The sequence below is a fragment of the Pristis pectinata genome, chromosome 8 (assembly GCF_009764475.1).
Source record: "Pristis pectinata isolate sPriPec2 chromosome 8, sPriPec2.1.pri, whole genome shotgun sequence".
NCBI classification, from domain to species: domain Eukaryota; kingdom Metazoa; phylum Chordata; class Chondrichthyes; order Rhinopristiformes; family Pristidae; genus Pristis; species Pristis pectinata.
This window is the reverse complement of record NC_067412.1, coordinates 47,572,563-47,587,821: the sequence shown is the minus strand read 5'-3', so window position 1 is coordinate 47,587,821 and position 15,259 is coordinate 47,572,563. Positions and strand designations below refer to the sequence as shown.

General features: G+C 42.5%; 1 protein-coding gene across 3 annotated transcripts in view; it reads right to left on the bottom strand.

Moving 5' to 3' along the window:
• Positions 1–15,259, bottom strand: part of LOC127573954 (sodium/hydrogen exchanger 2-like) — a 128,263-nt gene that overhangs the window by 18,761 nt on the left and 94,243 nt on the right. For all 3 annotated transcript variants that reach the window (XM_052022577.1, XM_052022578.1, XM_052022579.1), the window contains exons 7-10: positions 14,732–14,802; positions 5,334–5,498; positions 1,754–1,856; positions 582–701 (exon numbers count right to left, since the gene is read on the bottom strand). In XM_052022577.1, the coding sequence (XP_051878537.1) occupies positions 582–701; positions 1,754–1,856; positions 5,334–5,498; positions 14,732–14,802 (459 nt within the window). The remainder of the gene's footprint in view (positions 1–581; positions 702–1,753; positions 1,857–5,333; positions 5,499–14,731; positions 14,803–15,259) is intronic.

Below are 15,259 nucleotides of genomic sequence, written 5' to 3'. Positions count from 1 at the left end.
ACAATACTGCTCTGCTTTTCCCTCCTATATATTGGGCTTCCCCTTTTCCTATCTTCAGTCCTGAATAAGGGTCCTGACCCGAAACCTTGACTGCCTGCTTTTCTCCATGGATGCTGCCTGGCCTGCTGAGTTCCTCCAGCATCATCGTGTTTTTCAATAAGCTGAATGTGGTAAATTTCTATCTTAAAAGGAGATTAAATGGATTAAAATCATTGGAAATGAACAGGCATTAAATGGGTGAGACTGTAAACAAATGTTTGGGATCATATCATTGTTGGTTGCTTTAATGGAAGCATTTGTGTCCAGTAGTGCTGTCACTAAAATGGCAAACAGGGTAGTTCAAAAGAATCCAATATTTTTCACTGCAGAGTTATGGAGACCAAGTCAGCAGAGGCACAGTGGAAGAAATAATCTCCCTTGTGCTCTAAATAAATGCTGTATGTCTAGGTTTCTGTACATCAATGTGTGAAGTAATATTTCTGCATTATTTCAATTAGAAAATATAGTATGAAAGAAAACACAATTACACCCATTAAAAAAAATGTCTGCCAGTATCGACCTGATTGATTAATTCAGTGTACCTTTACAGGATTTAGAATAACATCATCTTTCAGTAAACTCTCTTGACGGCGCAGAAAAATCTCTTTCGCCTGGTTTGAGTTTTTCCCTTGGGGCAAGGTGTGTCTGCTGTAGGACTGCATCTGTTCAAATGGAATCAATAGATCATAGCATCAGTGAGGTTCCACACAACCATTATTCATTTGGCTCACTTCACCACTTGTATGAGCCACAATGAACAACCTAATAGAAAGGAAATTGAAATAGAAAATATTTTCTCCAATAAAATGATAGGCATTAGAAAATGTTGAATGATAATATTGAAATATATACCTATGAATCTAAAGCAGGAGCAATGGGAAGGATTATGCAGAGGCAACAATGTTTGCCACTAGTCTCAAAAAATCTAACAATCCTTGTGGCCCGGAGTTTCCCATTCCGGGGATCAGTTGTTCTCAGGAGTCAGCTCTGCCAGTCAGTAACACTGATGCACCAAGTGTGTTGTGCAGCCAATCACATGAGTGTTCACAGACAACAGCTAGGAAGTAAAAAGCACAACTTTTAACAAAACTTTAAAGATTATACGTAACATAAAACAAAGATTGGAGCATATAGATAGAAGCTGAAATATTTGAAGCAATCTGTCATTCAATATTGTTTTGAAAGCGCATGGATTTTTTTGTTCACTCACAGGATATCAGTGTCACTGGCAATGACTGTTTCCACTCCCTGTCACCAACTGCCCTTGAACTCAATGACTCAATAGGCCACTTCAGCAGACAATCTGGGGTCAAGCATATTTTGGACAACCCGCAAGACAATGATTTTTTTTTAAGGATGAGTGAAATTGTTAAAAAGAGGTCTGCAATCCACTTGAACAAGATGAAAAGCTACCTGAATCTGTTTTGTTACAGACAAGCACCACTTAACAAACGCTGAATTCAAGTAACATATCCAATATTAAAATTTGTCTCCAGAAATGATTACGTCCAGAATATTCAATATGAAATTAAACAAAAAAAAAGCATTGAGAGAGATTTTGAACCTGTAATAAAGTTGGCACAAACAAATCCATCTGACACTGGACCATACAAAACCTGGCGGCCAAACTAGTGAAAGATGGAGTCCCACAAAGATCTGGCTTCCTGCACACTTTAGGTAAATATTACTACACAGAACAAATAAGCTTCCATACCGTTTGCCTAATTCGATAAAGGTTTCTTATCAAGAGCTCCTGGATGTTATCAAGTTCTTCTGGAGGCACTGGGCTTTTGGATACTTCCATTGTTTTCTCACCGCTGTGTTCGGAAGATTAAAAACATGATTCACTATCACAGTAAGTCAGTAACTAGGGTTAGCTTATTAGTAATGCTTTCATGATAATGACATTCCTGACTTTTCTGAATTTCAGCATGTTAAGTTTAGTGAAGCCTTGGCTGGAGGAATTCATTGTCACAATTAGGAGACCCATTTTAGATAGCGATAGCAAACAAAAACTAACACTTAAAGCAAACATTAAGACCCAGATTTGACTGTTCAATATACCAGGCAAGAACTGGCTATGGCAGTGTTAAGAATGGAGTTACACTGGGGTGGAGGAGGTGGGAGTAGGTTGTAGGGGAAAGGGCGTGGGGGCTGTTGATTTGGTTAAGTTAACAACCCTGATTTATGTCCCCATGTTAACTTGCGATTTGGAATAGGGAATCACAAGAAGAAACTGGTTAAAGAATTCAAAAACTTTTGAGGATGCAACAGAAACTTGATCTATGATATCAACCAAAGGGCTAAGTTGAAAGGAAATGTTAGATCCTCCAGCAGGTGAAGGTTCTGGCAGCTGTATCTTGGGCCAAAATGGAGCCCATATCGTCTCTGTCCAGTTTTCTTCTCCACTGAAGTGAATTGGCTACTATCTGTCTTATGATAATGCCCAAGAGTACTCTTAGTTTCACCATCAGGCATGGATGGGTTCTCCTTGGAGAAGGGACCTTTTGCTTCCCTGCCTGAGTTCCCATCGTCTATGTGGAAACCACAGTGATGGGTTTCAGCAGGCTGTTTGACTGTGGAGTACTCCACACAGACCATCTCAGGAGCCCCACCTGTGCTCTCTAATAATAAAAGGCTGGTTCTCCCTGGGTCAGGTGCTATGGGCTGGACTGTGCTGGGCTGCAATTGGCGATCACAGTCTGCCCATGCCCACACTTACCTGGGCCAAACCTCAATAGCCTTCCGCACCCTGATCTCCAGGTGTGTGGTCTCGGCTTCAGGTTGTCAAGTATGGGGTTGCACTTCAGAACCACCCTGATGTTCGTTGACAGAAGATAAGGCTGGAGACTGATGGGGCTAGTTATGAAACCCATTAGTGATTTAGTAGTGTTGGCATTCAAATATATTTATAAACTATTAACATATGCATTTTATCTTTTTATAATGACATAGAAGGTATGCATTTGGCCCATTGGGTCCATGCTAGCTCCTAGGAGAGTAATTTCATCAGTCCCATTTCCTCCCTCATTATTTCCCTATACTCCTAAATCTCTCCTCATATCAACAGAATTAAAATGTGGAGAGATTTCTCCAATCAAAAAGTGGTAAATATTGGGAATTCTCTACCCCAGAGGTCCCTGAACATTTAACCACTGATTGTTTTCAAAGGAGAGATTGACAGACTTCTGGATATTAAAGGAACCGAGAGTTTCAATGGGATCTTGATCAACTGGGCTAGTGGGCCAAGGAATGGCAGATGAAGTTTAATTCAGATAAATGCAAGGTGTTACACTTTGATAAGACAAACCGGGGCAGGACTTACAGGATAAATGTAGAGCTCTGGGCAGTGTTGTGAAACAGAGAGACTGAGGAGTGCAGGTACACAGTTCCCTGAAAGTGGTGACACAGGTAGGCAGGGTGGTGAAGAAGGCATTTGGCATGCTTGCCTTCATCTGACAGAACATATAAGAGTTGGGATGTCATGTTACAGCTGTACAAGACATTGGTAAGGCTACATTTGGTGTACTGCAAACAGTTCTGGTTGCCCTTCTATAGGAAGGATGTCATTAAACTGAAGAGGGAGCAAAAAAGATTTATGAGGATGTTACTGGGACTGGAGGGCTTGGGTTATAAAGAGAGGCTGGGTAGGATAGAACTGTTTTCTCTGGAATGTAGGAGGCTGAGGGGTGACCTTATAGAGATTTATAAAATCATGAAGGCCATAGATAAGCTGAATAGCCAAAGTCTTTTCCTAATGGTAAGGGAAGACACATAGGTTTAAAGTGAGAGGTGAAAGATTTAAAAGGGACCCGAGGAAGATCTTTTACACACAGGGTGTGGTCCGTGTATGGAATGAGCTGCCAGAGGAACTAGTGGAGGCAATTACAATTTACTGCATTCAAAAGACATTTGGACAATTATGTGGACAGGAAAAGGTTTGGAGGGATACGAGCCAAATACAGGCAAAGGGGACTAGATCAGTAAGGCAACTTGGTTGACATGGAAGTGTTGGGCTGAAGGGCCTGTTTCTGTGCTGTATGACTCTACATGATGACAGTGCTGGAAATGGTGCTGAGGCAGGAGATCAGCTGGGATCATCTTGTATGGCAGAGCAGCACTGATGGGCCAAAGGTTTAGTGCTGCTACTATTTCTTATGTACTCATGCTACAGAGTGGCAAAAGTCCCTCTGACACATTAATACAGAGCATTGCAGAATTCTCTGTTCACACTGGCAGCATGGAGTGGCTCATGGGAAGTTAAACAGGGCTAATTGCTCTGCAGAAAGAGTGAAAATCAGAGTGTTACCACTTACAGCACAAACAACTGTGTGGCTAAGCATAGCTCCAATGGCATCAACAAATTCACTGATGACACCACTGTTGTTGGAATAATGGATGGTGACGAGGAGGTGTATAGGAGTGAGATGGGTCAGCTGGCTGAGTAGCGTTGTAACAACAGCCTCACACTCAACGTCAGCAAAGCCAAGGAACTGATTGTGGACTTTAGGAAGGGGAAGTCAGGCCAACACGCACCAGTCCTCATTGAAGGGTCTGCGGTGGAAAGGTGAGCAGCTTCAAGTTTCTGTGTGTCAACATCTTGGAGGATCTATCCTAGGGCCAGCTCATAGCTCCAACCATGAAGAAGGTTTACCAGTGTCTGTACTTTCTTAGGAGTTTAAGGAGATTCAGCATGTCATTGAAAACTCTGACCAACTTCTACAGATGTACAGTGGAAAGCATTCTGACTGATTGTATCACGGCCTGATATGGGAACTCCAGTGCACAGGAATGCAAGACGTTACAGAAAGTGGTGGACTCAGCCGGTTCCATCACGGGTACATCTCTCCCCACCATTGAGGACAACTACAGGAGGTGATTTCTCAGGAAGGTGACTTCCACTATCTGGGCCATGCCCTCTTCTCATTGCTATCATCAGGCAGGAGGTACGGGAGCCTGAAGACCCACACCTCAGAGTTCAACGACAGCTTCTTCCCCACTGCCATCAGGTTCTTGAACTGACCTGAAAAACGCTAATTCTACCTCTTGGAGTCTATTTCCCAAACTTAGATTAATGGTGTTATGTTTATTTCAGTTTATTTTGTCATGTAAATTATGTATAATTTATGTCAATTTAAGTTCATGTAACTTATATTTGTCATATTTGTAACATACTGTGCTGCCGCTGCAAAAAGCTAATTTTCATTGCATTTATACCCTGGGCATGTATGCCCATGACAATAAATCTGGAACTCGAAACATCAAACAATGCACAGCCTACAACAGGTACTCACTGGAGAGAGGCCAGGGATGGTGCACCTGCCAGCTGACCTGCCTCAGCCAGCTCAATGGCGTGTTTCTTCTCCAGCTTCTGGTATAAAACAACAATGCTGGATTTGGAAAGGTGTTCCTCTCTGATAAAGATCTTGTTCAGATATTTGTTGTTGAAATTTTCAAATCTGTAAGACATTGGAAACAGAGTTTAATGGTGGGACTGGAAGAAATTCCATTATACTTGAGTTTGGACAAATACCCATAATCTCCACAATTTCCCCAGACCTCTCAGACTGCTCCAGTGAGTGACATTACTGAGCTTGTAAACCAATTATCAGGAATACCAGACATCTAGTTGGAGCAAAGGTTAGGATGAGATTTTAAATCATGAAAGGTAAATGAGTAAAGTCTGCTTTCACTGGCCAGAACAGTCAACAGCCAAAGAACACTTTCAAGATCAGTAAGTAAGCTGCTGGAGGAACCCAGTGCGTCAGGCAGCATCTGTGGAGGCAAAGGGACAGTCAACATTTTGGATCAGCTGGAGGCTTGTCTTTGCTCCAGATCTCAGCATCTGCAGTCTCTTGTGTCAACATTTTCAAGAGGATGACTTTCAAGACCTGGCCAAAGACAGGTTCATTCTGTACACGAGCATGGCAGACACACTCTTTGGGACCCCAAGCAGTGTGTCGAGTAGTGATGGAGAGGGGAGCAATGGGTGAGAAGTGGATACAGCTTTCATGTGCCCTTTCACCGTTATCCTTCTCATGGGCTAATTGTGCTTCAGACTTAATGCTGTAGCAGACATGAAGTCAACAGTCAAGATATGGACACGTCTAGCTGATAGCTGTTGTTGATGTTCCTTAGGGCTGACCACCTTATGATGCACAAAAATATCAATGCAGTGTCCTGCCAAATCAACTCCTGTTTGAGGCATTCTCCTTCATTCTCACCACAATTGCAGCCAGCATCCTTGCAGAGTATGTCGGTACACGTTACTTGCTGCTGCACCATGGTTCTCCACTTTATCAGTGCCTCCTGTGGAGCAGCATCTACGTCCAGTTGAGCTGTACTCTTCAACACGGACCCTACAGAGCTGTCCCCTGCATCCACCATCTGCTCTTGCTCAGTGGTGAAGGGTGAGTCACAAGGCAATAAAAACTCAACCGTCTGTCAAAATTGATGCACTGAGAGGCTAGTTTCTCAGCTACTGCATGATCTGCCTGTGCCTATTGGCGATCCACCCTCAGCAGGGCACAGCTCCCAGCAGGAGTCTTCAGGTCATACACTGTATGCTGATGATAAGGAACGGAGAGTGGGCATGGCCGCAATCCCAAGTATGAGCGAAGATTCCAGCAACACAGCTTCACTCAGCTAAACCATCTCCTACATGTTTGGAGTTTACATGAAGTGACCTCAAATAGTTGAATGAATAATTCAAATTTTGCCCTTTTCTGAAAGCAGTTCTGTCTTCCCAGCTTATCTTTTTATGTTCAGAAATAAACCCAAAAGGTAATGCAACAGGTCATGCAGAAAATAATGTAAAAGCTAAGAATGTTCCACCTTTTCAGAGAGCAAGCATTTCCCACTCTCCTAAATCAGGAGGCTGGCCAGATTTCCTCCCTGCCCACCTGTAATAATCACTTTACAGCTTTATCTCAGGCCCGTACTTTTACTTCAACAAAACTGAAGTCTAGGAGGGAGGATGTCAAGGAAGAGTAATTTAAAGAAACCAACAACCATTGAACCTGGTTAGAGGAGCTCTTTCAGATTATAGTTGGAGTCAACAAATTGAACTACTGCTGCTTCACCCTAATGTTACATAAAGGCAGATGTAAACTCACCACTACTGTACGACAGTGTTATATACAGGCAGACCCACCCCCACCATTACTCCACCCATTGTTATACAATGACAGACCAGTATTAACCTGCCATGTATCCCAATGTTATAAAGTGACAGATCTGTGTAGATTAAGACTATTATTCATAGAGTACTTGCCAATGCTTTCCCCCACAGTTCTACAATGAAAGAGCTGCGCCCACCAACACTGTACCTCATCGTTATAGTGACTGATGTGTTTCCTCCCACATTGTGGCTCAGTACTATGCAGTGACAGGCCTGTGCTCTTTTGTGTCATGGAGTCACAGATGTGGATACACCAGTATTGAGCCCCATTGCTACACAATAACAGGCCTGTACCTACCAGTGCTGTATCACAGTGTTAAACAGTGATGGGTCTGTCCCTTTCAATCCTTACCCTGGTCGAGGAGTGTAGAACCAGGAGTCACAGTCTCCGAACAATGGGTAAACTATTTAGGGCTGAGCTGAGGAAATATTTCTTCATGCAGAGGGTTGGGAATCATTGGAGGGCTGTGGAGATCCTGTCACTGAGTGATTTAACAGAGGGATCGATAGACTTCTCGACATTAAGGGGATCCAGGGATATGGGAATATTGCCAAAAAATGGCACTTGAGGTAGAAGATCAGCCATGATCTTGGTGAACGCCAGAGCAAGTTCAAAGGGCCTAATCCCGCTCCGATTTCTTATGTTCTTACCAACAGGCCTGTAGCCACTGGTGCTGTACCCTAGTGTTATTTAGTGACAGATCCATGCCCATCAGTTCTGTATCTAAGTAGCCACCTATACTTAATGCTAGTGACAAACCTCCAGTGATCATTAGCACATACTGATGCAGCATAGAAACAGGCACTTTGGCCCACTGAGTCTATGCTGGTCATCAGCTACCAATTTACATAAATCTCATTTTTTATTCTTCCCATATTCCCATCAACTGCCCCCAGATTCTATCATTCACCAATGCACTGGGGACAATTTACAACAGCCAATTAAACTACCAAATCACACATCTTTGGGATGCAGGAGCAAACCAGAGCATCTATAGAGGAAACACCTAGAACATGCAAACTCCACACGGAGAGCACCTGGAGTCGGGATTGAACCTGGCTCTCTGGCACTTTGAGGCAGCGGCTCTACCAGCTGTGCCACTGTGTCACCTTACTCAGCTAATGCTATTGAGATGCCACTGATTCTCAAGCTCTGTCCTCTGCGTGGTGAGCTGGGAAACCTGCGGAGGGCCCCCTCCAATTTTCTGTCTTTCTGCCCTTTTCTTCCATCTCCTGAAGTAGGAGAGAGTGCAGCTTTATGAGTGAGTACATTGTTCACACAGTGGATTGAGTGCACTTAATATGGTAACTATCAGAGGGAAGCATGAAATTGTGTCAGGATCAGAGACAGTGTTGGTGGTGGATAAACGGGATGCTAAAATGATTATTGTACTTGTCAGGTATGTGCACATGATGACGAAATAACAGAGTGCAGGGATAGATGACGCAAACAGAAGGAAATATGGGCAACTCACTTTTCCTGACCTACTTAAGCATTTAACACGCTTGCTCCACTGAATCCAGGAGGCTAGTGCCATGTTCCCCCTGTCGTTCCTCCAGCACTCCTTCCACTTTGTGGCAACACCAGACTTCTTCTTCTCATGCACCTCTCTGCTGCTCCTCAAAGACATGGAACGCTTGATTAAAGCGGGTCACAGCCTTTGACCCTCCAAAATACATTGTCCAGGTTCCTCTTCTCCTGTTTCCAACTTGCAACCTCCCCTGAGTTGCATCAATGAGCTATTCTCTCAGCGTCAGAGTGGAGCTCATACCAAGGATTCTCACCTTCACACCATGCAGTTATGCCAAATCCAAAGTGAAGTACAAATGGTATGGCTCTACAAAAATGTCCCTGACAAATGCACTAAACTCACTTCTAGGTTTCTAATGAGCTATCAGAACACCCACTTCACTGCAGTGTTGCCTTAAGTGTTGTTTGCAGAGCAAAGCTTCACAGAGTCGGAAGTTAAAGTAGTCATTACCACACCAACATGAGTGTGCATCAGGCATAATGAAGGGGAATGTTTCCTACGATCTATAATTAGTTCTTATTTTTACTCCTTTTTATTCTTCTGTCACGATTTACACTGGATCCTTAAGCACAGCCAGGGAGATGGCATCAGTATGTTTCTTTTTAACAGCAATGGGTGCTTTCCAGTACCTCAGTCCAATTATATAATATTAACCAAAATATATATTAAATAACATATTAATAAACATATTAAAACATATTAAATATGTTTAAAAAATCCTCTGGAGTGGCAGAGGCTGAGGAGAGACCTGATAGAAGTTTATAAGATTATGAGAGGCAGAGGTAGAGTAAATAGCTGGTATCTTTTTCCCAGGGTTGAAATGTCTAATACTAGAGGGCATGCATTTAAGGTGAGAGGGGGCAAGTTCAAAGGAGATGTGTGGGACAGGTTTTTTTTACATGGAGACTGGTGGGTGCCTGGAATGCGCTGCCAGGGGTTGTGGTGGAGGCAGATACAATAACAGTGTTTAAGAGGCTCCTAAATAGGCACATGAATTATTCAGAGAATGGAGGCATATGGGCCATGTGTAAACAGAAGGGATTAGGCGTCATTAGCTTAATTAGTTTGACCTGTACGATCGGTTTGTAAGACAAGCTTTTCACTGTACCTCGGTACAAGTGACAATAATAAACCAATACCAATACCAATACCAATACCAATAGTTTGGCACAATATAGTGGGTCGAAGGGCCTGTTCCTGTGCTGTACTCGATGTTCTACATTCTCATGGTAGAATTTGTTATGGGTGAACATTTCACACTCTCATATAACAGCTTCTTTCTTCATTATTTTAATTGACTAATAGATCTGTTAATAAAGCAGGTAAAAGGGTTCAATATGAGTGTGTGATATGTTCATACAATAAATTGAAAGTTATTGCTGGCCTAAAATGTTAAATTTTTCAAGCCCTTCCAATGGCTTACTTATTAATGGGTCTAGAAATCTCATCTCAGAGCTGATGCCTCATCATTGATTTAACCTGTGGAAGAATAGAGCAACTATAAATAGGTTTTGGCTTCCCTGATCAGGAACAGGTAGAAAATTCAGCCACCTATGTTTTTTGGTCTGTGTCTCAAAAAACTGCAGGTGTTGGAAGTCTGAAATGGAAACAGTCAATGCTAGAAGTACTCAGCAAGTCAGGCAGCATCTATGGAGAAAGAAAAAGAGTTAACTTGTCAGGTCAATGATCTTTCATTGGAGATTTTCTGATAAAAGTTGATCAACTTGAAATGTTAACTCTGCTTTTCCCTCTCAACTGATGCTGCCTGATCTGTTGAGTATTTCCAACAGTTGCTGATTTGATTGTGTGTCTGCTTATTCATGCTTTCTAGGAGAGCAGTTAGATCTGGGAGGGTATCTGTGTTTGCAGGAGTACCTGACACCACTGTTGGTGTCATATAATTGCATGCCTCTGTAGCTGTACAATTTTATTTTTGCAGCAAGATTTCTTATTGTATAGTTAGAACTCTATCCAATGAATCAAAGATAATCCGCTTCCAAAAGCTTAGAATATTTATTTTAATGTCTTGTGAGTATATATTTCCATTCTGTAGCTTTACTTTCTGTTTGCTCTGCTGATGAGATTAGTGTTTGATCTGTGTGGGACAACTCTTCAGTGCTACACTCAGTATAGGCATCAAAAGGCACGCAAACTTCATCAGGATTTGTCAGCCCACAAAATAAGATGACCCTTTCATCATGGATAGCTTATACTCAATGTTCTTTTCCTCATCTGAATGGCCATTTCATCCCACTATAAATCCACCAAACTCATATAATGAATTGTTGTAACTTATGATAAAGATATTTTCTGCACTTCTTGTGTCCATCCACCAAAGTCACTGATGGGCACAATGCAAAGTCCACAAGTTGGTGTCACCAAGATTCCAAACTATGCCTGTCTCAACTCTCAGCCTAGTCTGTTGCTGACCATAATCGTTGGTCTCAGGTGTTGTAGTGTAGTCTTGTTTTATCATGTCAGCTCTTGACTTGAGTACAGAGGTAGCTCAAGATCTTCTGGATTGCCACTTCTCCTCTGCCCTTGCAGGAAGCTCTTCGTCACCTTAAATCCTACACTTACCTGAGTGTCAATGTGTGCTAGTGGCACCTATCACAAGTGATGGTGGCCAGCTGCAGCAGCAGCACTGGATACCTGTGTTGTCATGAGGAAGCTCTTGGTGTGACCCAGTCTGCCGTTTCCTTTCTCCCTGGGTGTTCAGAGCTCTCCAAGTATCTAGCGGAGAACACACAAGTTGTTGATGTGTGTTGGCACAAGGCAGCCAGTGACGATCCGACAGCGATGGGTGGGTTTTGTTGGAATGGGTCCAGAGTGCCCACACTAGGCAGGACATTCTGCTGTGGAGTTACACAGGGCAGGGCGGAGCTTCCCATCGCGGATGGGTACAACCTCTATTCTGTGTGTGCAAGCTTCCCAATAATCTTGTTTTGGGCACAGACTTTACTTTGCATCTTCTCAAGGTGGCTGTTGTCTTAAAGTCCAGGGTCCCTCTGGGATAATTAGGGTTTGCACAGTGAGTCGGAGGAGGCATGCTGTTTAGCTTTTCATTTGTACCACAGGTGTAGGTGGAACAGGCTAACCTGCGATTTCTTTGGATCTGCTTTAAGTTGATCACCAGATGAGTCAGCAGTCCATCTGGCTAGTACAGCATGCTCAGTCCGGGTGATGTCCCCTGCTTGCATCTCCACCACCAAGCCAACAGCAAATCTGCATTTGCTTGGATGGATTGGTTGGTTGCTGTGTAAATGTTAATCAGCTGGGGTGCCCATCCTCTGCCTTAGCATTGGCTGTCACATTGAATCTGTCAGTGGCTTTGTCTTCCCCTGAGTTCAGTGTTTTCTAGTGTGTTTCACTACTAATATAAAAGAGTAGAATCCTTGCAGTTATTTTACCCTTATCGTATCTCAGAAGCATCTCAAAGTACATAATTGATAATGAAAGACCTGAGGTAAATTGATAGGTTATGTAAGTAACTATGATGGCAAAGTCTGACAAATAACATTAAGAGAAATCACCAAATAACGCAGGACCTGGTTCTTTTATTCAAGGGGCAATTTGGTTAAGTCAATTGTGTCAAAAGATATTGCATCATAAAGTATTACTTGGAAGCAAAACAAAACTGCAGATGCTGGACACCTGAAGTAAAAACAGAAAATGCTGGAGATACCCAACAAAGCAAGGGTTAATGTTCTAGATTGATAACTGGAATAGGGGGGAAACAAGTTTATTTAAAGTTGCAAAGAAAAGGAGAGTGGAGAGAGCAAAGGAAACATCAGTGATAGGATGGAGAAAAAAAGGGTGTCCGGGTTACACAAATGCATTTGGTGCTGTCTCAGAGAGGGTGGTGAAGGCTTATTAATTACAGCTGACCTGTCCAGACTAGCGGTGTAAATAGAGGGATATGAATGAGGGGAAAGCAATGCTGGAACTGTGAGGTGCAGAATGTAGCAGAGGCTGGAAACCTGAAATGCAAGAGAATTCTGGAAATGCTCAGCAGATCTGTGGAGGGAGAAAAAACTGAGTTCATGTTAATGTTACCTTTGGACCACCTTACATCAGACCTGATGCAGGGTTTATACCTGAAACATCGACAATTCCTCTCCCCCCACAGATCCTGCTCTAACTGCTGAGTTCCTCCAACAGATTGTTTGTTGCAACTTCTTCACGTAGAGGGTGGTGTGTATATGGAATGAGCTGCTAGAAGAAGTTGTTGAGGCAGGTACAATAGTAATACTTAAAAGACATTTGGATAAGTCAATGAATAGGAGGGGTTTAGAGGGATATGGGCCAAATGCAAACAAATGGGAGTAACTTAGATGGGAATCTTGGTAGGCATGGACCAGCTGGACTGAAGGGTCTGTTTCTGTGCTGTATGGCTCAATGACTCTATGACTATTACATCAGAACTTGTCAGTTCTAACACAAAATCTGGTTGTCTGAATCCATTGAAATCATTTCTATTTGCAACATGCTGAGCGAGGTGTTGTTCCTTGAGCTTACGCTGGTGAAGAAGCTTTATAGGTTGCTTTGACAGATAAATTTGTCAGATAAATAGGTAGCTTCTACTTTCCATCAATAATAAGATGCAGTGTAGAGTTGTAAATATCAAGAAATGTATACTAGGTTTTGGATCAGATGTTCATAATATTAGCAGGTATTTATGAGTGTTCAATGAAACTGTGATACATACTGTCGCCTGCACATTTTATTCTTGAGAACATACTCTTCTTCGCCCTTGATGCATTGCTGTCACATTAGGCTTCATATCTTCGGTGATTCTGGCTCTTCAGACATTTCAGGATCAGTTGCCATGGTAGAGGAATTGGGATGAGCTGGTGCTTCAGGATAATGGTGAGGCTGACTGTCTGGCTGGGAGAGTCACTGGATAGGAACAGTGAGTGGTGACCATGAGGGTGGATGATTCCTTTCAATAGCAGTGACCTGTTGGTCATTCTCAAGTCACTGAGGCTCCAGTTACTTAAATTACAAAAGATTCTGAAGTGAACCAGTGGAGTTCAAAGCTGAAGCAACACACAAAGGTGCTGGGGGAACTCAGTGGGTCAGGCAGCATCGATGGAGTAAGGCTGTATTAACTGTTCAGAGTTGCATTAGCTTGAGCAGTGATAACACTGCAAAGGCTGTGGTATTTAATTATTAACCCACAGACCATGAACTCTAATCCTGGCATGGTAAACTGTGAAACTGGAAGTAATAAATCTGTTAATTTGCAGTCTGGTTCCTAAATAAACTCTTGATTCAAGACCCAAATTTTGCACCAACTGCCTCAAAAAGACAGGTATGCCACATTAATGGGCTGGTATGGGCATCAAATCCATAAATGGAAAATAAACCAGTCTTATTGTAAACTATTGAAGTCTTCAGTTGGAGGATGAGCAAAATCACCCCAGCTCTTTCCTGAAGCCCTGTTGCCGGCAGTGGAATTCCTCATTCCTGCACAAATTGCTGCATGCAACAATGATAATCACAAAATTTACGATCGACTTTAAAACCCAGCTGGTTCATGAGTGTTCTTCAGGTTTGGCCCATGTGATTTCTGGATCCCATACAGTGAGGTTGATTCTTCGCATCTCAGGAATGTGGATGTATTCTGAACTGTGTATCTGTGTGATGGTTGCAATTGCTTCTAATGTGTCACTCTGAGTTTCTGAATCCCAATACTTTGGCTAAACAAAAACACATTTGGAGTTGCAAACATATCTGGGGTCTATGAGTTCAACCTATACCTTTTGTTTTGAATACAAAGGAGATATTTAAGTGCAGTCTATTTCCTATCATACCACACTTGCAAATTATTATCTGCATTCAAAGCATTGCCTGCCCTTGAACTGAAACAGGAACTGCATTCAATATCTCACCAACACTTACGCACAGAGACAAACTTCACAAACACACACACACACACACACACACACACACACACACAGACTGGAGAATCTTATACCTGTCTTTCCAGTAATATTGGCCCCAATGTCCACAGATGTCCTCGATTCCTGCCAACAAATGGTCCAAGAACTGCAGAAAGCACAGTTTACAAATCATTTTGTCAATCATTAACCATGGCCGTTTTGTAGATTAAGAATAAAAAACAAAGGTGCTGAAGGAACTCAGTGGATCAGGCATCATCTCTGGAGGGAAATGGACAGACAATGTTTTGGGTCGAGACACTTCATTTGGACTGTGACTTGAAACATCAGCTGACCATTTCCCTCTACAGATGCTGTTTGACCTGCTGAGTTCCTCCAGCAGTTTGTTTTTTTTTTGGTCCAGATTCCAGTATCTGCACTTTCCTGTAGTCCAAGAGGATCCCTACATATTAAGACACTTCCTTGATAGAAGGAATTCAGACTGTAATGATACTGATATCACAGACAAATCCAACTGGATTTGTGGGGTGATACCCTTTACCTCATCCCGACCAATCTTGAAGAGGGAAGAAAATACACAAAACTTACCAGATATACCAGAGAAT